The sequence below is a fragment of the Pestalotiopsis fici genome, assembly GCF_000516985.1.
Source record: "Pestalotiopsis fici W106-1 unplaced genomic scaffold PFICI_Scf_12, whole genome shotgun sequence".
NCBI lineage: Eukaryota > Fungi > Ascomycota > Sordariomycetes > Amphisphaeriales > Sporocadaceae > Pestalotiopsis > Pestalotiopsis fici.
This window is the reverse complement of record NW_006917102.1, coordinates 414,713-437,769: the sequence shown is the minus strand read 5'-3', so window position 1 is coordinate 437,769 and position 23,057 is coordinate 414,713. Positions and strand designations below refer to the sequence as shown.

Here is a 23,057-nt window from a genome sequence, read left to right as displayed (position 1 = left end):
AGCTTGATATAACGGTGTATTGCCATTATTGCCGGCAACCGATGGATCAGCACCATTTTGAAGAAGCAGCTGGACCACTTCAAAGTAATCGTTTTCAATAGCTATGTGAATTGGTGTATCGCCATACTTGTCGGTAGCCGATAGGCCAATCCCACGATAGGCAAGGAATACGATCATTTCGAGAGCTCTATGTGCTAAAGCGTGGTGCAATGGCGTATTTACACCACCAGCATTCGTTCGACTGGCGCAATGCTGAACAAGGAACTTGGCTGAATCGAATTTTTGATGTGCACAAGCGAGAAGAAATAGTTCGTCTGGCGTTGAGGCAGTGTACTGTGAGTATTCCCCTGTTGTTTCAAGGAAGAATAGTAAAACTTGGTTGTCTGCGTATTCGATGAGCTCCTCAAGTAACTTCCGTCCTTGCGAAAATTCGTAAGATCGACTCAAACGAAGTGACTTTGGTCTTCCAGCTAATTTAAACCGTTTGCAGAAGTCCGCAAAATCAAAACCCGGAATTCGTTCAGCTTGGAGCTCGAGCATCACCTGCACAGCTATCTCATGACTCGAAGCTTGTGCCGCCAGAATCGGTACCCTATAGCGCTCGCCCTCAATCTCGAAACAAGACTGGCGGCATGAGTGGGCACGAATCAGTTCTGACAGACCCGATTCCGCCAAGATGTACAGGAGACTCGCGTTGGGTGTGTATCGGCGCAACCCAGCCTTTTCTAGAAGATTGTGCTGTTTCACCCATTGTCTCCGTGAGAAGATGGAAAGGAACTGTTCCTGACCGATGCCATTTTGCCCGGCTTTGTCAGCATGGTGTAGGACTCTGGAATGAGCATACTCTAGAAATGGAAATGCCTGAAGGGCTTCGCTACAAGAGTATTTGTCGAGTTCAACAAGTGGTTCCATGCCCAAGTATGTTAGACAACAGTTCTTAAGCGCTTCGTGGCTTTCCCCGTGGATATTTGGCTCAGGGCCATTGAACAATTCACCGAGGCCCTTCCCTTTGAGCAAAAAGTCTCTAACCGATTCATGAATGAACTGGACCGTCGGAACCTCGGATCGAGTTGACTCAGCAAGCCCCTTTGAGTTGTCTAAGATGTATTTTTGCACGTCGTCTTCCAAAATGAGTTCGGAGTGGCAGCGAGGGAGAAATTCCGGCTCCGTGCCGGACAAAATCGCGAGGTGTAACTGTCGTGGGGTGAGCGGTTCCTTGGCGAACAAGACCCATTGGATACACAGAAGAAGACCTGCTCGGTTGTTGCTATCACGGGTCAAAATATCTCGGAATAGGTGGTGAAGATCACTAGGGAGCTCTTGTAGCCGTTCTCGAAGGCTATACTTGCGCCCAGCATCGTACTCTTTGTTCAGAATCTTCACCACAAGTACAACCCAAATGAAAACACCGTGCGCTTTCTCTTGTATCTCCGTACGTAACTGTTCGGCAAGCTCGTTGGGCTTGATCCGCAGCGCACTGGTCAGGTACGTCGAGATATCCTGCTCATGGCCGTCGCGTTCTTCGAGAATGATATCAAGGGCTGTCTGAACAGTAATATGAGGGTAATGTCTACTGGCGAAGCAGACGTGCAGTGAGCTCTGCTCGACGACGAGAGCCTCCAGGAATGGGACCATATCGCGTATCTGGTCTTGGTCGCACTCGTCCAGCGCATCAATCAAAAAGAAAATGGGGGTTCCCCCCAACTTTTGTATAGCTTCATCAAGCCGAGACTTGAGAGACTCAGAGGTCCAATGGAAGCCTGGCCGCAATTCGTCCAAGACTTGCTGCAAATCAGGCCTTTTGTCAAGTAGCTGCCATAGCAACGAGCGATACAGACCGAGAGTTGACTTTTCCAATCCGTGGCCCCGGGCGTTGAAGAAGAAGGAAATTAAGATGTCATTGCATTTCTTTCGGTGTGTTTGGGCGCGAATCTGATCGTACAGAAACTTCATGAGCGTTGACTTCCCAGCTCCTGGCTTGCCCTTGATCCATAGAAAGTTGTTGGCGTGAGATGAGCCCGTTTCTGCCCACATCTTGTATACATCGGTGTCCAGGAACCAGCGACACGTCTTGGCATGGGAATTTTCGATGCTGTCTTGTCGTGCATCAATCTGGTCGAATCGCAAGGACTCGAGGAGTTTCTGTCTCTTCTCTTGCTTTTCTTTTTCTGGATCGGTTGGCTGTGGGGCGGCATTTGAGAGGATATTCATGTCGCCCCCCACGACAAATGTGCCATTCGGGTTCGAAATGCCGGCGCCATTGAAGGTGCTTGATGAATTATTGCGAAATGCATCCGCAGATGTTCTTTGCAACGGGAAGTTTTGCGGAGGTTCCATGCCTAGCCTCACGAGGTTGCTGCGGGAGGGTTGATCTCAGAGCAGCTGGCAGTTGGAAGCCGGCATCGCCGGCCTTGGTTCAGTAATTGTCACAGGTCAGAGAGAAATTTAGTGTCGCAGGCCTAGTATAGGTCATTCAGACGATGGAATTGTGTCCGGATTGATTCTAAAACTACCGCAGCCAGTTGGGTGGAATCATGACAAGGTCAAAAGGCTGGGCCCCCGCAAGATTGCGATGAACTAAGAAAGCAGTGAAAATACATCACATGATGATGCAGGCCCGAGGGTTACCCGGAGCCTGGAGCCCAAAAAAATGTAGAAACCGTACCAATCCCGTTTGGAAGACAGGTCAGTTGAGGAGGCGATGCACGCATGAATGGTTGTACAGCAGCTACTCTGCCACATTCAGTCTTGGCTGAAATAAAGAAGATTAGGTAAGGCGTTTTTATTGCGATATTGCGCTTGAATGGACTAGGCAGCAGTATGTATTATTTCTATGAAAATTAGTTGTCCAGATCCGCTGTTGCGATGCAGACTACGTATCGCTAAGAGACGTGCACCCCCACTAATCCCCATGTATGATTAGTACATAGTTAGGTATTTTCAATAAAGCGTTTCTCACTCAAATCGCACTTGACCTATATTGTAAAAATTATAATTCTATATTCATAGTCTTACTGGAGATTTTTAAGTAGATGAATACAAGTGTTATATTGGAATCTGGCACTGGAGTATCAGTAAAATGTGTCGTCCCACCCGTGTGCCGCTGTGTACATCATGTGCCGCGCCGCCGAACAAAGTATACACCCATGGTTAGGCAAAGATTGTTGTCTCCAGAGAGCCGCGCTAATTTGTAGGGCTACCTGCCGATGCCAGGGCTTTAAGAGCCCAACATCACCGGAGGCCAAGACTGTCAACCTGCGAAGCAGCTGGCAGCAGCTGGTGGTAGACGCTGACAAGATCACGGGGATCCTGGCCATCCTGTCGGCCTGGTTCCTGCGCCTTCGTCACTTTCCTTCTTCCTTCAATCATTCCTGCAAGGATGTGGGTTTGCATGTTTGTAACATTTTGATACGGCTGGAGGCACGAAGGCGCCTAGGAGCAGACAAAGCCGTCCTTCTCCGTGATGATGGAAAGTGAAAGGAGTACCTAAGTCTGTAAAGATGATAATTATAAGAAAAGACGACAATGGAAGTGGTACGCTGAAGAAGACATTGGCCAGGACCGGCCAGATTCTAGACCAACTGTGTCAGGGCCTTGTAGCAACAGAGTGAAGGATCCAGGTAATGGTGATAATAGGGGTTGTGTGTATTCAAGACTGATCTCTGCCCTCTAAATCACCTGCTGTGATCCTGCTATTTATCCCCAGAGCGCTGCCGGTGCTCTAGAGCAGCTCCGGCGTCGCCGGAGCTAAACCTTCAACTACAGAACCTTCCCCTGGACTAACCACTTAGTTTCCCACTATAGCCTCACTGTCAAATCGTGCCTGACAAACTGCCTGCTGGTAGGAGATACGACATGACCTCTTTGAGGGTTTGGAAAACCAGGCGAGGGCAATTCATGATGCAGGCAGAGTAGGAGAGCACACTCAACTACTAATCATAGTTATTACGCATTGATAATAAGTCATTACGCCCCTCAATAGGTCTCTTCAAGATACTTCAAATGCCGCCCTCGAATATCTCCGGTCGTATGACAGTCTCGGCTTATCTTGGGATTGGACAATAATAAATAATTGCAAGTGTCTCGCTGACTATTTGTTGGCGTCGTTGAACGATATACAGTCGCTGAGTGTATTTAAGAATATTGGACGGGCAACAGATACCGGGTAACAGGTTCTGTATGACATACCCTTGGATTATGGAGTATTCAATGACACATGTGCAGTTCTGACTGACACATGAAGTTATAGAATCATTCACCAAACGGCGGCAAAGTGTATCCAATGGAATAGATGTCTCGTATCTCATCGAAAATGTCAAATGAACACCTAATTCTGCAAGATGCAATGCGTACGTGCTTATTATTAGTCAATTCCGTTATTCAGTGATCCCACGCTACGATATCTCAGCGTGATTATTAGTCAGCTACACAATCCATCCCCGACGCGTGTAGGTCTTCCAAACGCTGGGAGACAAGGACCCTGAGAAAACTCCAATTCTTCGAAATTCTAACTTTGGATACAATGGCATCCTAGAAGTTACGTAGTCCAATTTACTTGAGCCGTCGAGTGATTCACTGTTACGAGTATTTAGATAGCCTGTGACTCGGCCGAGCACAGCGTCCCTTCGGCTGAGCACGGCGTCCGTGACAAGTTTCCAATCTCCCAATTTGAGCACAGAGTTGGGCACAGAGGGGGCAAGTATGAGGCCTTGACTTTTGTTCAAGAATAGGAGCCAAACATTAATCAATTCCTGGGGCCCGTCTTGGGGCGTCTTTTTGTGCTCAGATGGTATTGATAAAAGGTCGTCGAGGTAAGTATCGAAATAGGCATCCAGGTGTCGCCAAGGTTCATGTGTCTCGACTAGCCCCGTCGATTGAGCTCTGGTCTGGAGTCGCAGACTGCGTGCCCAAGCCATCTGCCCCCGAAAGAAAAGCGAGGAACCTTTGAAATGCAGGGTTTCGATCTTGCCTGCAGGCGCCAAAGGGTCAGGTCTCAAAAAGTTGACCACGCCATCCACGGAAGCCCAGGACCAAGACGGTGCACGATAGTCGGTCTGCCGCTCATACACCCATTTGTCATTGATCAAGCACCCTTCATGCCTCCACAACAACTGTTGCACGAGATTATCTTCCCATACACCAAAATGGTAGCGCCGCTGAAAGGGAATACCACTTTCATCACGTATGATTCCAGCAAGCCCCGCAATGGCTGGAAGTCTGTCGGACTTATATGTGACATGTGTCGCACTGTATGATTCCACAACTCGTGTCCATCTCTCATGCAACTGTCTCGCCATCTCTTTACGGCCTGCCGCAAAATATGCGATATTGCTCGGCTGCAGAGGCTGAGTCACATTTTCGTGGTATTCACAACTATGGCACTTCCACGACATCCCCGAAGTACCGTATCTAAGTAGCCTGCGGGACATGATAGACTCCTGGAATGCCCACCCTCTTTTTTCGAGAGGTTCCGTAATAAAGGGTGAGATCTTAAGCGCAGGACCCAATACCGCACATTCGAGCTTTCCCGATTCTACCGGAATGCGTATGCCTTTGCTGAATAAGTCATCCTGAGCTGGTCTATTCACGAATAACCCTGCATCTGACGATGCTCCAGCGGCGGCTACGATTGTGAGCCACGCACCCCCGTAAACGTCATGCATTCGATTGGATTCGCGGGTCCAATCTGCTTTGGCCGTCTTGTTTCGTCCTTGAATTATGCAAAGTGCGTCGACCCATAAATAGCGAATGCCTAAATATCTCGTGAGAGATATGGCATCCTGGATGGTTTGTGGGAGATTCTCCATATTAATAGATTCATGCAGCGCTGATATATTGTCCATCTCGAGTCGGAGCGTGGGATCTTGCCCCCAGCAGTAGCTGAGCGCTACGTATCTCTCGGCTGCGTAGGCTGGTGATGTTATCAATCTCAGGGATGCAGAGCCGTCCTCAGCGGCGACTTCGATAAGCCGAGTTGGCTGTCTGGCCTTCCCAGTGAAGCACACTGTGCCATGGCTCTTATCACAACTTTCCACCCATGAGGACACCAGATGAAGACAATCCGGGGCTCCAGCATTCTGTCCTACCAGTTGATGCCTGAAATTTTCTCCGCCGAGATCACAGGAATCCCCTGTTGCAAATGTTAATAGAGAACATCTAGTTAGGAAGAAAAGATTTGGAGTACCTGGACCTCTATACAGGGTCAAAGATCCCCAAGCAAATCCAGGTTCTTCGTCGAGATCATAATGCCAAAAGTCGCCACTTCGAATTCGCATAGGAAATGGCACCCCACGAGCTGCGAGGACTCTAACATGCTCGAATGAAGAATCGGCTCGTTCGGAGTACATCGAGACGGGCCAAGTCACATAAGTATCCTCATCCAGTGGTATTCTTCGGCGGTGGACCCTCAAAGACCTCCAGACAAGAGCACACATGTCGCATCGCGTAGAATCTGATGCTTCTGCCTTTCTGTAGAGTGGTCTGATATCGTGACAAAGATCAAATGTGTCTTTCAATCCTTCAAGGCTTAGTCGTTGACAATCGGCGCAGAGATGGTCTGACCCAGACATATTGGTTGAGTAGTGGAGAAATGAACCACACGAAATACCATTCAGACATGAACATTTTGCAAGTCGTCTAACCTAGGTCACCACAAGGTCAATTTTCCCCGCAGCACGGCCCCGACAAATTGCCAGGGTTATCGCCAATTCGAATATGCGGGACAACACTCCGATTGGTTGGTGACCGTGGCGCAGCGAGGCCGTCTTGGCAATCGCAAACAGATTGGCGCATTGGTCAAGGAGTACGAAGAAGCATTATGGAGTGAAGGAGGGGGAGATTGATCATAAAATAGAGCATGCTACGAGCTATGAGCATTACAGTGCAACCAATGATCGAAGCCACTATAATACTAACGACCTAAAAGTTGCGACAGAATGAAAAGTCAAAGTCTGTCGGAGCTTCCTCGCCGGCGCCACTGCTGTGTCGCTCTACGGCTCTGGAGCTGGTGAGGCATTCTTACCATATTCAGTGGTTAGATGATGTACGTGACTGATCGACTGGTTGATAGCGGACCTGGCACAAACAAACGGAAAACAGCATAATTTGATATTTTGACGGTTCTTACAGGAAAGATTTTGGTCTTCAACCCGCATTCCAATGACAAACTATAAAGATGCGTAATTCGAGATGTAAGGCATAAATGCTCATATGCATCGGCCTTGTTGCCACAAATGCCAAGCATCAGGTGGAGCACGCTTAGAATTTTGGCAGTAGAAGCCAGCAAGAACTTATCGTTATGCTTAAAATGCTAATAATCCACTTTTCCCCGTTCGTCTCCGGAGTAAGTGATGGAATGATCAGAAAAGCTTAGTTGATTTACGGGGCGGAGGGGTTTCCCATTGGCTTATCTCCTACGGGGGATCCTGCGGCACCCCTGAGGCGATTCGACATCCCCGGCCACAATCCCAGACATCATCATATATACGTAGCTGGGGTATCGAGGCTGGCTCTAAGGGCCTCCGGTCTGGTACGGCGGATATGGTACGGCGTAGCAGTCCGATCGGCCGCGGCCCTGAGCGGTTGATTCCTGTCTCAAGAGTAATCTATGATCTGTGATGATATACAGCAGAGTCCCGACAATGTACCAACAGATAAAGACCATCATTAATAACGCCAGCGTCACGTACCTCGTCCCCCGAATTTTCTCTGCCATAAGCTTCGAGTCAACTCAACTGCGCCCTTTTCCCCGTTGTCGTACAGCTTCACCTCTGTCAGTGTTATCCTACCTCTTCGAATTGTCTTGAGACATGGCAGACGGTAACATCTCTCTGGGCGCATCGCGTTACGAAAAGCAAGAGCTGGGTGTGTTGCCCGGAGTTCCCCTTTCAAACATCGAGCCAGAAGACGGAGAAGCCCAGCGCAAAGATGTCAACGAGAGCTCAGAGGGCGGCAAGCAAGCATGGTTGGCTGTGGCCGGCTCTTTCCTCGTCTACTTTGCTTCTTTTGGTGTCGTGAATAGCTTTGGCTATTTCCAGAACTTCTACCAACAGGAATACCTGCAGGACTCATCCCCATCCACAATTTCGTTCATCGGCACCTTGCAGATCACGTTGATGTACCTATCGGGTGCGCCAGCCGGTGCTCTGTTTGACTTGTACGGCTCCAAGGCAAGTCAACCTTCAACATGCTGTAGAAAGCTCGCATTTCTGACTTTGCATTAGTGGCTTTACTTGTTTGCCGCTGTCGGGGGATCATTGTCTATGTTGGCAACATCTTTCACGAGGCCAAATGCCGTTTGGCAGCTATTCCTCGCTCAGTCTGTTCCCTTTGGCCTTACTGTCGCATTCGGAGTGCAGGTAGGTTGCCCCCAAATCCAGAAGCTTGCTCAGCACTGTCCGCAGAACAGGTGTCGACTCTTTACAATTCACTGACTCGCAGCGTAGCCTGCCCTAACCGTTGTTGGCCAGCACTTCAAGAAAAGGCGTGCCCTGGCCATGGGAATCGTTGCTTCAGGCAGCAGTTTGGGCGGCGTTTGCCTCCCAGTGCTGTTCTCAAAATTGGTGCCCAGAATAGGGTTCCCGTGGTCTATACGCGTTGGTTTACTCATTTTACTCATATGCTATGCCGTTGCCATAGCCATCTCTCCATCTGGGAATCCAAAAAGAAAAATGAAGTCGATCAAGGACCTGCTTGACTATAGAGGGTTTCTCGACATTCGGTACGCATGTCTTGCGGCAGGGGCAGTTGCTTCAAACCTTGGAACCTATGTTCCCTTTTACTATTTAGGTAAGTCTTACACCCTCCAAAGCCCTAGTACCATCCAGGGACTGACCTATGCAAACACAGAGCCATTCTGCGCTGTTTTAGATACAAACTCAAGGATTCAGCCGTATCTACTTCCCCTCATCAATGCGTCCAGTCTACTCGGCCGTTTAATGTAAGTGACCGTGCCCCAGAAATGTTCTTTGTCCCCGCATTTGCCTTTCAACTGATGTTTCGAGTATATCAGAGGTGGTCACGTGGCTGATCGTGTAGGACTGCTCAACTTTCTCTACCCCATGGTGCTGTTTTGCGGCTTCGTTTGCATGGCCATGTGGTATCCAGCGACGAGCCCTGGGGTCCTTGTCGGTTTCGCCTGCTTGTATGGGTTCGGCTCTGGTGGCCTCATCTCAGTAATGCCTGCAGCAACTGCACAGATTATCCCCGCAGAGAGACTTGGAGCTAGACTTGGTGCCTTTGGCACGTTTACTGCATTCGCCTTCTTGACTGGAACCCCAATCGCTGGAGCTTTGATAAAAAGCGAGAGCAGGAGTGGCTATCAACCCTTGATTATATTTGCTGTATGTTCTTCTGCCATAGGATTCGTGAAATACCTTGCGACCAACCTTACTTCATAGGGATCGTGCCTTCTCGGCGGAGGGATCATTATTCTTGTGGCACGTTTACTGCATGACAGAAACTTGAGAACCAAATGGTGAAGATGTGACTTGGCAAGACTGTATTTTGGGAATAGTTCCGTGTTTGGGAGAAGACTGGGCATAATATGAGAGGGGAGAAGACATTGATTACATCATTGCTGGCCAGATCATAATGCCAGGCTAATGATATTATATCACTTGAGCTAATATGCGAAGGGGAGGATGTGGGCGACGGAGCAGTGAGAAATGTCTGAGTTGCTCTCAGATCCACAAAAGATTGTATGTTTATCTGTTTAACGTCTTGGTGGCGTCGCGTAGCGATCAAAACAACCTCCAAGGGGGTATAGGACATGACTAAGTGTAGAAATAATCTACAAAATAGAGGTGCGAAGAGCTGTCTAATACCCGGGCAGGTGATCTGCGGCGGTGTCAGGACCCTGCATAGGTATGTCGTGGGGGCTGTCGTGGTTGCCTAGGTACTAGGTAGGCATGTAGCTTACGCATCTATATGTATTCACAGGCGCTGAGCGTGAATTACCCCGCTTGTATTTGTTCAGGCCACAACACCAGCAAAATCTCACCAACTCAAGCCGACGACGGCCACTTGCCAGGAACAGAGTCATGGCTTCAGAAAAGGTGCCGACTAGTACAGGCCAGGTGCCTCGTCACCCTTATTCCCCCCTGCAAAAAGGCCATATCCGCTTGCTTCGACTGATGCCGCATTCCGACCAAGACGCCGCAATACGATGCGAGCTCTTTGACCACCGCTTTGATGATATTAATCCAAGAAAAGGGACGCATCTCTACGAGGCTTTATCCTATGTTTGGGGATCCGGAGATAAACCCATGATGATTTTCACAGAAAGCAATTGTTTGCCAGTGGGAAGGAATCTCTACGAGGCTTTGAAACGTCTTCGAGACTGCACTCTCCCACGGATCATATGGATCGATGCTATTTGCATCAATCAAAATGACAACAAAGAGCGGGAGCAGCAAGTCGGGTGCATGGCAGAAATCTATGCGCGAGCAAGCCGCGTGATCATTTGGCTAGAAGAGACGGAAGTGGAGCGGTTTCAAGGGAGCAGACAAGTCATGACCAATGGCGATCATGCGTTCAAAATCATAGACAGCGCGGCTAGAGATGACCAGCTCACGGAACTCTCGCACGTCGACCGGGAAGCGGTCCTTGCGCTACTTCGACGGTCCTGGTTTGAGCGTATCTGGGTAAGGCACCAATCATCCAACAAAACAAGCAGTACTTATTGATACAGGATCGTTCTAGGTACTCCAGGAAGTTGCAGCGGCTCGACACGTTGTCATCATGTCTCTTGGTATGGAGATGGACGGATACGCGTTCTATTTGGGTTGGAGCAAGCTGAAACTCGCCCTTGGAGAGCTTAACTTGCAGAGTCGAGTCAGTTCAGCAGCCGACCTCATGAAAGATGCAGTTCTCCGGCCCAAGTGCGCAACAAGCCGCTCAGATAGAGTTTCGCTCGATATACATCCTTTAGGGACGCTGATGGACTTGTACCACGACCGCAAAGCTACTGACCGACTCGACAAGGTTTACGCATTGCTTGGCATGAGCTCTGACGCCCCAACTTACATAACTCCCAAGTACGATGCACGTTGGGGAGATATCTTTCGCCAACTCATCAGGTCCAGCATCGGTGAACAGGCAAGCGTAAAGACGTGGGACCAAAACCAGCTCGCCATAATTCAAAGCAAGGGGTGCGTTCTTGGCGAGGTGGCTACTACGGACTATTTTCAAGGAAACGGGCAGCGTCTGGGCATACGTTGAACAAAGCGTTTCTCTAGGGCAGAGGGAGAGTACACTTACTTTACCTGCCCGGATTCTGCGAAACCCGTTCAGAAAGGCGATGTCGTCTGTCTTCTACAAGGAGCATCGAATCTTACAATCATTAGGCTATGCGATGGGTTTTCGACCATTATAATGATTTCAGCTCCTTTGACCCCCGATTCACAATCTGCAAGTACCAAAATGCCAAAGCTCTCACAGTCAATCACAATATTTCCACACAACACCCTGCTTGTCTGGGACTTGGATGCATCACATGGCCAGTCGCATGAGGCAGAATATGAAAGCATCATACGCAGTCGAGGCTGGCATAAGAGCTCGGATATGGATTGCAGTTGCCCAGATTACTGGGGGGGAGCTACCAGACTGTGGAATATTGGGCTGATATGGAATGGAATTGACAGGTACAGAGAAGCAAATGAGAATCTCGAAAAAGCGGTGAGCTTTTACAGAATGGCTATCCTGGATAGCAACGGCTGCGATGGAGAGATGGATGAGGAAATGCTAAGCTTGATGGAGCTTATGCGTGACTTGGAGAATGATGCCGCTATAATGGCATATTGGGAAAAACCGATATACTTCGCCATTGCAAATGGCCACGAGGCTTTGGTACGAGTCATTCTTGATACGGGCGTGGACATTGAACGATCCGATTACGGGAGCCTATTATATAGGGCCGCCAAGAATGGTCACGAGATTATTTTCCAACTACTACTCGACAGCTGCGACAATAATAGCGACAGCATCGAATGGCAGCATGGTGGTGGAACTCCATTATTCTTGGCAGCCGAAAATGGTCACGTCGCTGTTGTAAAGTTGCTGCTGAACAGTGGGGCCAATACCGAAGTGCAGACCTATTTTGGTACGCCATTATGTGTGGCCGCTGAGAATGGTCACGAAGCTGTCGTACAGCTGCTGCTCGACAGGTCCGCGAATGTCAATGCTTATCTCAACGAGATGAAAGAGACACCATTATTCCGGGCGGCCAAAAACAGTTATACGGCCATTGTAAAGCTGCTGCTCGACAATGGCGCCGAATGCAACGGTCAGTTCGACACAAGCGCACCATTGTGGCTGGCTGCTCGTAATGGCCACGAGGCTATCGTACAATTGCTGCTCGGTAGAGGCGCCAAGGTCGACGGAGTTGGTATCGGATCCTCGCCATTATCCATGGCCGCAGGTAACGGCCACAAGGCGATCGTACAATTACTGCTCGAAAGAGGTGCTAAAGTCAACGGCAATCTTTACAAACCGGCGCCATTATCCGCGGCCGTAGGTCGCGGCCACGAGGCGATCGCACAATTGCTGCTCGATAGAGGCGCCAAGGTCGACGGAGTTGGTATCGGATCCTCGCCATTATCCATGGCCGCAGGTAACGGCCACAAGGCGATCGTACAATTGCTGCTCGATAGAGGCGCCAAGGTCGACGGCGATTATGACAGATTCACGCCATTGTGTGCGGCCGCGTTCTACGGTCACGGAGCTATCGTACAACTGCTCCTCCATAAAGGGGCTAATCCCGAAAAGGGTTCACCGGGGCCATTGGATTTAGCAAAAAGCCATGGCCATATGACTATCGTAGAATTATTGGAAAAACTTCAGCAACAATCACGGCTGGCAGCCTTTCGCCCCACTAATGACCGTAGTGGGAAATTATATAGGGCAGGAAGGCTTTTATCACTTTTTCGAACTAAGTAAAGCAGGCGGGCGTTTCAATACAATATCACTGGAAGCATTGTGCATAGCCCATTAATCACCTCGGCGCCGAATCGCCTGCAGCCTTCCTTGACCTTGAAAGGTCAAATCACAAAGAACGCGGCAATTAAAGACAATTTCAAAATAAAACAGTGCGGTTCATTGCGCACTGTCGCTGCGTCATATGTGCGCTTTCTTCTTCTTCTTCTTCTCTTTTCCCTTGCAAATACAATAATTAATTAAGCATTTTTGTATCATCTTGTTGGTCTACCGTGCTATCGGCTTATACGATGACAGCATCTCTTACGCACGAGAATAAGTTAGGTATTATAACTGGAGCCTCGAGAGGTTTGTATTATTGCCACATTACCTTGGCCAACGGTCGCAATTCAGATGTTTGTTGACCATTGCAGCTGTATAATCAGGCATTGGCGCTGCGGTGGCTCGTCGACTTGCTGCTAAAGGATGTAACCTTCTCCTCACATACTCGTCGGCCTCATCGGTCAATGTTATCGAGAGCTTGTGCAGAGAACTTTCGGCTTCACATAATATCCATTGCAGTCACATCGCGGCTGACTTGCTGAGCCCCGAAGAAGCATGTCAAGAAATCTTACGAGCGGCGAAAGAGCTTTTCACGGCGTACAACCCAAATGGACATTTCCAAGTTGATGTTCTGGTCAAAAATGCCGGAGTATCATCGAACCAACATTTGAATGATGGAAAAGTCGGAGCCATTGGTCCTCCCGAGTTTGATCGAGTTTATACAGTCAACGTGCTGGCGCCACTACTGCTTACTCAAACAATAGCGCCGTTTCTCCCAACAGATCGGTCGGGTCGCATCGTCAGCGTCCTCATTGTGTCCTCATCGATTGGCTATCAAGGCCAATCAGTCTATGCTGGAAGCAAGGCAGCTATCGAAGCAATGACAAGGGTCTGGAGCCGCGAACTCTCGGAGCGCGCAACTGTCAATGTCATCAATCCTGGCCCAGTTTGGGAGATATGTGTGAGAAAGCCGGGCCGGTTTTCTGGGACATTAACCAGCCATATGTTGACGCCACACCACTGGTAAGTTATCACGGTGAAGAACATGTCCTCGCCATGGCTGGTCAGGATGCAGACAAGTTCGATGCAATTGTCAAGGGGCCAATGAGAGGCAGACGCCCAGGATTTACGAATGAAGTGGCTGGCACGGTTGATATGCTTTGCTCGCCAGAAAGCGGTTGGACTACAGGCAGCGTGATTTGTGCGAATGGCGGAATGAAGATGTCCATCGCCTGATTGTCTAATAGCCCTCCCACCTGTGCGCCTCGCGTTGTACGCCGGCGCCTCAGAACATCATTGACTATCATATCTACATGAGAACACATTCATTATAATATTGACGTTGAATATGGCCTGCGCCCAAGGAGTAGAGCAGTAGGGGCTGCTGTTGTAAAATCATTCACCAATTACCATTCTCAATGATCGACTGCTGGTATCGGATCAGCAGCTCCTACACCCCATTCCCCACCGGCCTAAACTGCGATAATAACGTGAAAGCGTATTATTTTCTGTTCGAGATTTTGATCAAAGGTATCTTAAGGCTTAATTAGGTAAATTCTCGATACAAAAGCCGAGACACTAGGAAAACAATGTTCAAGAGATTTAGCGGGGTTGCCTCTGTTCACCACCTACATGCCCAAATCATATGGGTTCCAGAAATCAGCCTAGCGCTAGTTTCTGCCCTTTACTTCGGACACGCCCCTAAGATCCCCCTCGCACATGGCCGCAATTTGGAATGGACTCGGCGCCGGGAGCGGAATCTTGATAGAGCCAAATAACACTCTGCTATAAGGGGAGGAAGACTTAGAGTGTTGCATTGATGACTGTTTCACAGCGAATCATATCCGACTTTGAGTTACGCACTACTTAAAATGCGTTTTGACAGTAGCCATGTCTTTGCGTATAGGGATGGCTGAGATTATCGAAAATGAAGAGCTGATGACAAGATTGTCCTCATCGCATGAGAATGATTTGCCATCCTATGAGGAGAGCGTTGTTCCAACACCATTAATGAGATTGAATTCCTGCCGACTCAGTGCAACCTCGATGGCGTTGGCATCAATAAGCCAAGGTCACGACATTCAGTATCAGATTGCTAGCAAAGGCGGCTGGCAATTGCTCAACAGCAGATCCTCCTCGGAGCTGATCATTCAACACAAGAAGCCCTTCTGCGTCGGCACCATGGAGTTTGACAATAGTTCTTCATTTCCTTGGTTTCCACGCGCCAACGTGACGGTTGACATCCCCGGGTATGGAACCAAAAAAGTCCAGATGAAGAGCCAAAATTTCATCGATTGGGAGTTCAAGTGGTCCGATAGTGTCAGCGATCCTACACTCCAGTGGACAGTGCAAAGCTGCCCAATAACGCTTGCAACGCTTGCTTTATTGGACAAATCGAGAGGCTTGTGCCTTGCAAGGTTCATCTACAGCAGCCGGGGTATGAAGGCAGAGAAGGGGCTGTCGATCGGGAACCTGGACATATTTGCCGTGGAAGCCTACGGATTAACGATGGAAGCCATCATTTGTAGTTGCAGCATTGCTCTCAAGTATTGGCAGAACATAGGGCGCGACTACCGCAACCCCGATGTTGCATAAAGCGAAGGAGGTACACCCGGAGATAAATGGTCATCACTAAAAGGGGGTATCTATCTTTCAGGGTTAATTAGAGAAGACTTATGAAGAGACCACTTCTAGTCCCTTGATAAAATTACCGGCGTTATTGAGCTATAGCAATCAAAGGTATAAGAAGCGCAAATCATTGCAACCTAAGCTGCGCATGACCCAGCGTTCATCTTGACGCGCGAGGTAAGTCTTGAGGAAACAGGCGAAGGCGAGACAATCCCGACGACCTGCTTGCATCCAACTCGCTGCGCGCTGTGCCATATATTTCGTGGACGGGGTCCGGATTTCCATCTATTTCACTCTGCGATTGGCCGTATTTCTCATGTATAATTTCTCTCTGCGGACCAACAGTTTCCATGCGGGTTCGTCTTCTTTTCCGACTTCTTATTATGCAAAACACTCCAAGGGCACCCAATAACACAACTATCGGAACAGCAACACCAATAGCGATTTTTGCGGATGTCGACAGCCCGGTCCGATCACTGCTGTTGTTACTGGAAGGGGTCTCCAACGAGGATGAGGGTTCGGAAGCGCTGGCTGTCGAGGCACTCTGGGGTATCGAAGATGTATCAATCGAGTTTGTTCGAGACGAGTCTGTCGTAATGGGCGCGACATCTGAAGCACGGTACGCGATCTTTACGCTGTAGGCATTCAGGCCGTCGGTGACAGTTACGGTGCGCACCGTTGTGATGATGGTGTTTGAAACAGCCATCAAAACAGTGATCGGGCCCTCGGTCGCCTCGGGACCAAAGTTCATCGTGCATCCAAGGGACGAGTACCCTGTCGCATTCGCGGTTAGATGTTCCTCTCTCTCAGGTCGCATGACTCACGAGTCCTTGTGGTCGCCGGGGACAATGATAATTGATCTTACTCACAGGGCATAGCACTATCCGTATTACACTTGAAACCACCTCCGGTGAAGCGGTCAAGGCCGTCAAGCCGAGGGCAGCAAATTGCATGAGTCTCAGCCGCCCCGGCGCCCAGAGTAACCTCACTGGTGCAGGCGACGGTGAAGGACTCTGGACAATACAGGCCGGGAGAAAAGTATGAGCTCAAGGTTGGATTAGGCCCGCTCGGAATGCATTCAGTTGAGTACCCAAGCTGGTACTGTCCTCCACTCGAATAGTATATTGTCGAAAGACATGATGAGGGCGGAGTGAATATCGTTGTCAAGGGAGTGGGAAACGCCATGACGGGCGAATGTATCTGAAATAAAGAATAAAGTTTAAGATGGTCTACATGTACGAAATGAATGTGTAAGTAAACAGGCTTGGTCACCCTTCCCGTTGTGTGGCCCAAAGTGTACCACACTACACGGCACGACAGCACCCAACGAATATGTCAACCACAAAGGATGGGATTTTGGAAATTTTAAAGGTAATAAAATAAACTCAAGGAGAACAAGCTGAGGAAACTTTACAAAAGAGACCAGTCTCCTGCATAGGGACAGCAGCCCTGCGCATCAGGACCAATTGAAGCCATGACGCACTTATGCACTCTGGTGTGAGATAGGACCTCGCCGCATATTTTGGGGGCGGCTTCAATCCTTTACAGGGTTTCGAATGGCTCGTGTTAAAGCCAATGCATCACGGCTTACTGCCAAGACCGTTTTAAAAATAGTATCACATGATTCCCTACATCTGTAAGGCTGGATACAAATTACGATATCCGCCCAGTTTGGTATTTTGATGCTCTCTGGCGAGGTGTTCAAGGCAGCGTATCCCTGGACAAGGCCATGATTGGTCTCCAAGACAATTCCATACAAGGCAGCCAATGCTTGCGAGATAGGCGCAATCGCAGCCGCGCGCAGTAGCGCTGGAAAAAGGCTTCATTGCGTTGAAGAGGAAAATGAACAAAAGAGTGAGTTGGAAGAGATTTTGAGATTGGTTGGAAGAGTAATCGTGTGTACTTTCTAAAATTTACTGAATATCTGAGATGTATATATTGATATCTATGGTGTTTATATTTGGTCAGTGTACAGCTCACGGGCCGTTTATTGAGGTGCAGAGCTTGTGGAAGTTCAATTCAATGGTTATAATCCATTAACTACTAACCTAGGTAGGTAGATTCGAGCCTAGCCCGGTGGACCCTTGAGCTGAATGCCCCGCAAAAGGTCTGTACTTTGTGTTTAGGGTCGGCGCAAAGCCAGTATAGGTCTAATTCCAGCTCCTGAAAAAGGCAAACTGACAAGGAAGCACGTATTCCTCTATACGTCAGACTAAATGGTCAAGCACCGAACTAAGCAGTGTCGAGATACCCGCGCTATGTTCCACTCAATCTAGGGCCTGCTTCACTCGTGTGGAATTCTCTTTTTTCTTTCTTTTTGTATCAAAAGAACGACGCGTGGCTCTCGAATGAAAGGGGGATGGGCAGCTCATTGCAGAATACGAACATTGATTTAGTCCACGGTAATAGCCGAAACGATTCAGGACTGTATACCTATTAAGTTTTCCAACCTCCCCTGCGTAGGCAAGTCTCTTTAAAATAGAGGTCCCAGGAGTTTCCTCCGAGATAAACCGAGAGCCTTCTCCAAATCAATTACAGTGACTCTAACAGACCTTTATTGCTCAGCGGAAACGTGGCGATCTGCCGGAATAGACTGTGTTCTTGCAACCTTTTAGCGGCATCCAACCAGTTTCCATGAGTTTGAGCCCTCACATGGAAAGGTAACTGAGCGACGGCGACAGGCTTACTTAGATCACTCGCGTCCAAGACCACAATCTCATTCCGATCAGTCAACCGTCGTTCTACCATGGCCATTAACCAGCAATCGCCCTTACCTGTGTCCGAACTGCGGGCGGAATGAAGACTGGCTCTTGGACGAGGGTGTTATCACGGGCATAACACCAGCGAGTGTCGTTGGATCTATTCTTATGCATAGTGAGCCCATTGAGACTATGAAAGATATTTTGTCCACTGTCCGACTTTTGAGGAATGAATGTGTGGAGAAAGAGAATTTTATATCGCTGGGTCAAGAAACGTTCGTCCATGCGTGGAAACTCGAATGGAATATCCAAGACGATGTTGGATCCGGAAGGATGCTTTCTGTAGGACTTCCGCGTCTTTAATTCTGATCTGAGCAAAAAAAAAAAAAAAAAAAAAAAGGAAGAGAAAAAAGCAAGCAATTTCATCAGACCAGTCCTTGTTCCAGCAAAAGTGCTTCTCGCTCTTCCAACGCAGATTGACACTGTTCCGAGCAGAACAGTTTTATCAGAACCTGTCCAAGCTCTCGAGTGGAAGGCCGTCATTATCGTCATGGGTATTAACAGCTCCCGAGGCCGTCTCTTACAAACAAACGAGCTCAACCACCAACACCAGCATGCAAACCACTGGTGTAGCATCTGGTTCCGGCAGCGGTATCTTTGGCGACACAATTTACTGGACAGTCGATGCAACCATAACGTTAGGCACAACGTCACTCGGCTTCAAGGATGTTGATTATCCAATTATCGACGATTTATTCATCATGAGCCCGGAATCGACTGCTGGGTTGAAAACGACTCTTGGAGCAGCAATCCTGGCATCTCTCGTGAGAGGGCCATTGAGAGCCGGCCGGTGAAAGCAATATTATTGAGTTAATTCGCTTTTGTAACTTGACTTTTTTCGAAAGCTTTTCAATGCATGTCATTATACTCGTAGGCGCGGAAGGTCTGAGTTAAAGTATGCTAGTGTAGGGGGTGTCATACGGGGGGAACTAATGTAGGGCGCGATGCTTGGGGTTGGCTATTGTAGGTGGGTTTGACTAAAAGAGAGAGCCTATGTACTACAATTGAATAAATCTAGTCCTAATCGGGAGAGGTATCTAGGTACCTAGGTTAGGTTACTTGGTCTTCATTTGCCGAAGACATTGAACTCCAACATGGTTGGATGCGCTTCAGGCCCGATATTCCGCGGACGCCACCTCAGCTACGCTCACCTCCATTCAACGACCCGAAACGGTCCAACTCTCACATGAACGATTCATCGCACCAGACCAAATCCCATCAATGTGACGGCGGTATATAACTACTGTGGTTGTGACATGAATGGTTACAAGTCGATCATCATTTGAATATTTGCACAAGCAACTCTGATCAACTGTAAAATGGCTTCCCAGACCTACCTTATTTCATGCCTTTGTGGCGCCGCCGCCCAGACTCTTCAAAGCAAAAGTACAGGTCAATACAACGACGCCCAGCTCGGCTTGTGTCACTGCGATTCGTGCCGATACTCGACAGGCTTATTGTTCACGAGCTACTATTCCGTAGAACAACCTCAGACGACTAATCTCCGTTCGTACACTGCCTCCGATACGTGGACCCGTTATTTCTGTTCCATTTGTGGCTGTCATCTACTTCGCTCTAGATCGGACTCGATAGGACTCGTCCAATGGGAAGTGGCATCGGGTGTCATCGCCAAGAGCGACGATGGTCTCCATGGCGAGCGGAGCCCTTTGAAAATCAAACATGGCCACGTCTCCGATACAAAAGATGGCGGTGCAAGCATCTGGATACCTGAATCCATGGATGATACAAGCTCATTACCAGCTCCCACAAGCTACACTCCCAAACATGACGAATCCAATGTCAGTGAGAAGGGGTCCCTGAAGGCAGCGTGTGCTTGTGGCAAAGTCGACCTCAGGATTACTCGTCCCAGTCAAGCAGGACACAACATCCCGAAGCGGAACTACCCGGACCTGATGCTACCAGATAAATCGACGCCCATTTCACTCAAGTCGAATCCATCCGAGGAGAAATGGTGGATCCAGGGTTCTGGAACCAAGTATCTTGCCGGAACATGTGCCTGTCGATCGTGTCGCTTGATCTCTGGCTTCGAGGTGCAGACGTGGGCTTTCATCCCACGTGCCAACCTTGCCTTGGCCACTACCGCGCTCAATGATGAAGCGCAACTTGAGCCGCTTGACTTTGCCAACATGCCGAGTGGGGCCTTACAAAGCTACAAGTCGTCGCCCGGCGTGGTTCGCGAGTTTTGTGGAGGATGCGGCGCAACTGTTTTTTGGCACGAGGATAACGGCGCAGATGTCATCGATGTTAGTGTAGGCCTGCTGCGATCGCCCGACGGAGCGCGGGCGGAAAGCTGGCTCAGTTGGTGGAAGGACCGCGTAAGCTTTTCTGAAGAGGTTACAAATGACAGGACAGGATTTGCAGGGGAAATCGCACAGAGCCTCGTGGCTAGGTTGGAAAAGAATATGAAATTGTGCGGATAAGGTACATTTGTTAGTCAGTCCAAGGTTTCTCATTGAACTCAATCTCTTTAGCTGAGCTCAATATCGAATTTTTGCTTCCCTAGACAAACGACGTGTATTCATCTGTCTCCAAAATTTGTGTCTAAAGATTGGGTTCTTCACGTACAGATATAGGCTCGTAAGAACAATTCAAGCCACTTGAGCCCATGCTTCGGTTTCGTCATTTCAAGTCCCTATAGTCCTTACGAAGCCGCTTTGCAGGTGTGCTTCTTGCGAAGGACGCCATGGAAAGATTCGAGTCCTTATAAAGTAGGACGTTAGGGTATATGGCGTGACATAATAATCAATACTCACTACTTTTTCCCCGAAAGAGACAAAGCCTTTTCAAAATACATTAAAAGCAAGCACAGTAGTCAGAAGTGAACAAGTTCAATTAAGCATCATGATCAATTTCAAGAGACTAAGCCAAGAACTTAGGCACATGTAGAGCTGCAGATATTCCCCAAGTCTCCAATCATGGACCAAAGACCAGCGTTCGCACTTCGATGCTCTCTCGGGGCACCGCGCCCGGCCTGGTTCGGGGGTCTGGAAATGCAGTATGTGGGACCCGCCCGCCGATAGTCGAGTCCGCCTTGAGCGATTCGCTATCGAAGCATTCCAGCAGTACACACTCCGAGTCTGTCATTCCGCTAAGGTAATACCAGTTTTGCCCAGGGTTGTACTTGATCGAGGCTGTTTCACCTATATATCCATCCTGGTGATGATGTCTGACCGGCACGAAGTCGTGGTCCTCGAGTGACGATGTTGAAGCAAATGCCAGTGGAAAAGACTCTACCGGCATCTTGTTGAGCGGTCGCCAGACATTTATGAGTCTATAGCGACGTTGCAGAAGCTGGTCAGCTTCGTCTGGTAGGTACATTCTGATTCGCTTCTCGACAGAGGCCGCTGTCTGGTCAATATGTGCTTTCTGCACGGGGGTTCGATGGGCGGCAGGGTCGGCCTTTCGGTACGTGTGGTCGAAGATGATGACTTGATGACTGCCCGGTACAGTGCTCAGAAGAAGCTTCTCGATCTCGGGGTAGTAAATTTCTTTGATCGCTTCCTCTGTTATTTGTATTCGAGGGAATGGCCCGAGTGACTGCAGGATCTGAAAAGCATCACGGTCAAGAGTGAAATCGTTTTCGCGCCCACGGATATCCCGAATTACCACCTCGTTAGGATCGTCAGAGTAGTTACGCTGCGGCTGCCCTGGTGGAGGACTGTCGACATAGTCAAACGGCTTCTGGCCGTCCGTGGGCGCCGAGTAAAAGTTGAGCTGCGTAGTGACATCGCCGCAAGGCTGAACAAATTTTGACACCATCCTGTTGTTATTGGCAAAATATTTCAGTGACTGGTAAAAGGGACAACGAGTGACTGTCTGTTCAGTCGCGGTAGAGGGCGATGGAGAAGCAAAGAGCGGAACTAATATACCGGCATCGAGGGCATTCGCCTTCTCCATTCGCTATGAATCACACCATTTCTTGACTTGTTGCCCTCAATAACTTGATTGCTAAGCACATCAAGTGAAGTCAAAGATCGTCTTGTTGTTGCATGGTATCAAGACGTTAGCTTGCGAATGTGAATGGGACATACACTCGATAACATCCCGATATTCCGCTACAGTGAAGACCGTTGTGTAGGTACCGAGTGGCTGGCTGGCGGATATGGAGAGAAGAATGCCCATGACAACAACCCGACATTCCGCTACAAACCAAGTCGTTGTTCTACATAGTACCCTTCTACCCTTGTCGCTTCTTCAGGTGGAGAAAGTGGAGACGAAAGACTGACGGAACAAAAATAGTCGAGACCTAGAACGAAGACGTTTTCATCTCCACTAATTCGCCGCATACACGTGTGTCAATGACCAAATATCAAGCTCCAACTACATCGTAGGAGGTGGTACCTGGGATCGCCCGGCAGTTTGGGGCTTGGTCATTCTAACTAGCAGATATGATTCAAGTTCTAAATGGTTGCCTAAAAAGAGAACGTGAATGATGACACATAATCAATGGTCGAGCTACACTCCCCTAACGCATGTCTGATATTGGTGGTAGAAAAGCTATTTCTCGGTATAAGGGATGGGATTGATTAGACTAGCTTTCTCAGGGAAAGGGATCAATGTTTGCGTCCCATCATGACGGTTTTTTTCCCAAAAGTACACCCATTAGCAAGAAGCAAACACTGGAGCTAGCTACCTGTACAGATACGCACCAGCGTCCTATCCATAATCCACTTA

The 23,057-nt window shown here is 48.8% G+C and overlaps 10 protein-coding genes across 10 annotated transcripts in view; 7 read left to right on the top strand and 3 right to left on the bottom strand.

Annotated features, from left to right (window-relative positions):
* Positions 1–2,337, bottom strand: part of PFICI_13899 (uncharacterized protein) — a gene marked incomplete at both ends in the record, with an annotated part of 3,145 nt that extends 808 nt beyond the window's left edge. Inside the window, one exon of the mRNA XM_007842480.1 lies at positions 14–2,337. Coding sequence (XP_007840671.1) covers positions 14–2,337 — 2,324 coding nt within the window. The remainder of the gene's footprint in view (positions 1–13) is intronic.
* A 2,087-nt stretch (positions 2,338–4,424) lies between these two features.
* Positions 4,425–6,569, bottom strand: PFICI_13898 (uncharacterized protein; the record flags this gene model as incomplete). The annotated part of the gene is made up of 2 exons (XM_007842479.1): positions 4,425–6,130; positions 6,185–6,569. The coding sequence occupies 2 exons, from the start codon at positions 6,567–6,569 to the stop codon at positions 4,425–4,427; spliced, it is 2,091 nt and encodes a 696-aa protein (XP_007840670.1).
* A 1,239-nt stretch (positions 6,570–7,808) lies between these two features.
* On the top strand, positions 7,809–9,398 carry PFICI_13897 (uncharacterized protein; the record flags this gene model as incomplete). The annotated part of the gene is made up of 5 exons (XM_007842478.1): positions 7,809–8,172; positions 8,223–8,317; positions 8,445–8,814; positions 8,869–8,938; positions 9,011–9,398. 5 exons carry the CDS (start codon positions 7,809–7,811, stop codon positions 9,396–9,398), a joined length of 1,287 nt encoding a protein of 428 aa, XP_007840669.1.
* Positions 9,399–10,040: 642 nt separating this feature from the next.
* PFICI_13896 (uncharacterized protein) lies at positions 10,041–11,220 on the top strand (the record flags this gene model as incomplete). The annotated part of the gene is made up of 2 exons (XM_007842477.1): positions 10,041–10,643; positions 10,702–11,220. The coding sequence occupies 2 exons, from the start codon at positions 10,041–10,043 to the stop codon at positions 11,218–11,220; spliced, it is 1,122 nt and encodes a 373-aa protein (XP_007840668.1).
* A 201-nt stretch (positions 11,221–11,421) lies between these two features.
* Positions 11,422–12,936, top strand: PFICI_13895 (uncharacterized protein; the record flags this gene model as incomplete). The annotated part of the gene is made up of 1 exon (XM_007842476.1): positions 11,422–12,936. One exon carries the CDS (start codon positions 11,422–11,424, stop codon positions 12,934–12,936), a length of 1,515 nt encoding a protein of 504 aa, XP_007840667.1.
* Positions 12,937–13,223: 287 nt separating this feature from the next.
* PFICI_13894 (uncharacterized protein) lies at positions 13,224–14,211 on the top strand (the record flags this gene model as incomplete). The annotated part of the gene is made up of 3 exons (XM_007842475.1): positions 13,224–13,281; positions 13,359–13,936; positions 13,975–14,211. 3 exons carry the CDS (start codon positions 13,224–13,226, stop codon positions 14,209–14,211), a joined length of 873 nt encoding a protein of 290 aa, XP_007840666.1.
* Positions 14,212–14,883: 672 nt separating this feature from the next.
* Positions 14,884–15,570, top strand: PFICI_13893 (uncharacterized protein; the record flags this gene model as incomplete). Its single annotated transcript, XM_007842474.1, has 1 exon — positions 14,884–15,570. The coding sequence occupies one exon, from the start codon at positions 14,884–14,886 to the stop codon at positions 15,568–15,570; it is 687 nt and encodes a 228-aa protein (XP_007840665.1).
* A 416-nt stretch (positions 15,571–15,986) lies between these two features.
* PFICI_13892 (uncharacterized protein) lies at positions 15,987–16,647 on the top strand (the record flags this gene model as incomplete). Its single annotated transcript, XM_007842473.1, has 2 exons — positions 15,987–16,222; positions 16,482–16,647. 2 exons carry the CDS (start codon positions 15,987–15,989, stop codon positions 16,645–16,647), a joined length of 402 nt encoding a protein of 133 aa, XP_007840664.1.
* Positions 16,648–19,681: 3,034 nt separating this feature from the next.
* Positions 19,682–20,803, top strand: PFICI_13891 (uncharacterized protein; the record flags this gene model as incomplete). The annotated part of the gene is made up of 1 exon (XM_007842472.1): positions 19,682–20,803. One exon carries the CDS (start codon positions 19,682–19,684, stop codon positions 20,801–20,803), a length of 1,122 nt encoding a protein of 373 aa, XP_007840663.1.
* Positions 20,804–21,296: 493 nt separating this feature from the next.
* On the bottom strand, positions 21,297–22,142 carry PFICI_13890 (uncharacterized protein; the record flags this gene model as incomplete). The annotated part of the gene is made up of 1 exon (XM_007842471.1): positions 21,297–22,142. The coding sequence occupies one exon, from the start codon at positions 22,140–22,142 to the stop codon at positions 21,297–21,299; it is 846 nt and encodes a 281-aa protein (XP_007840662.1).
* Between the last annotated feature and the right edge of the window lie 915 nt (positions 22,143–23,057).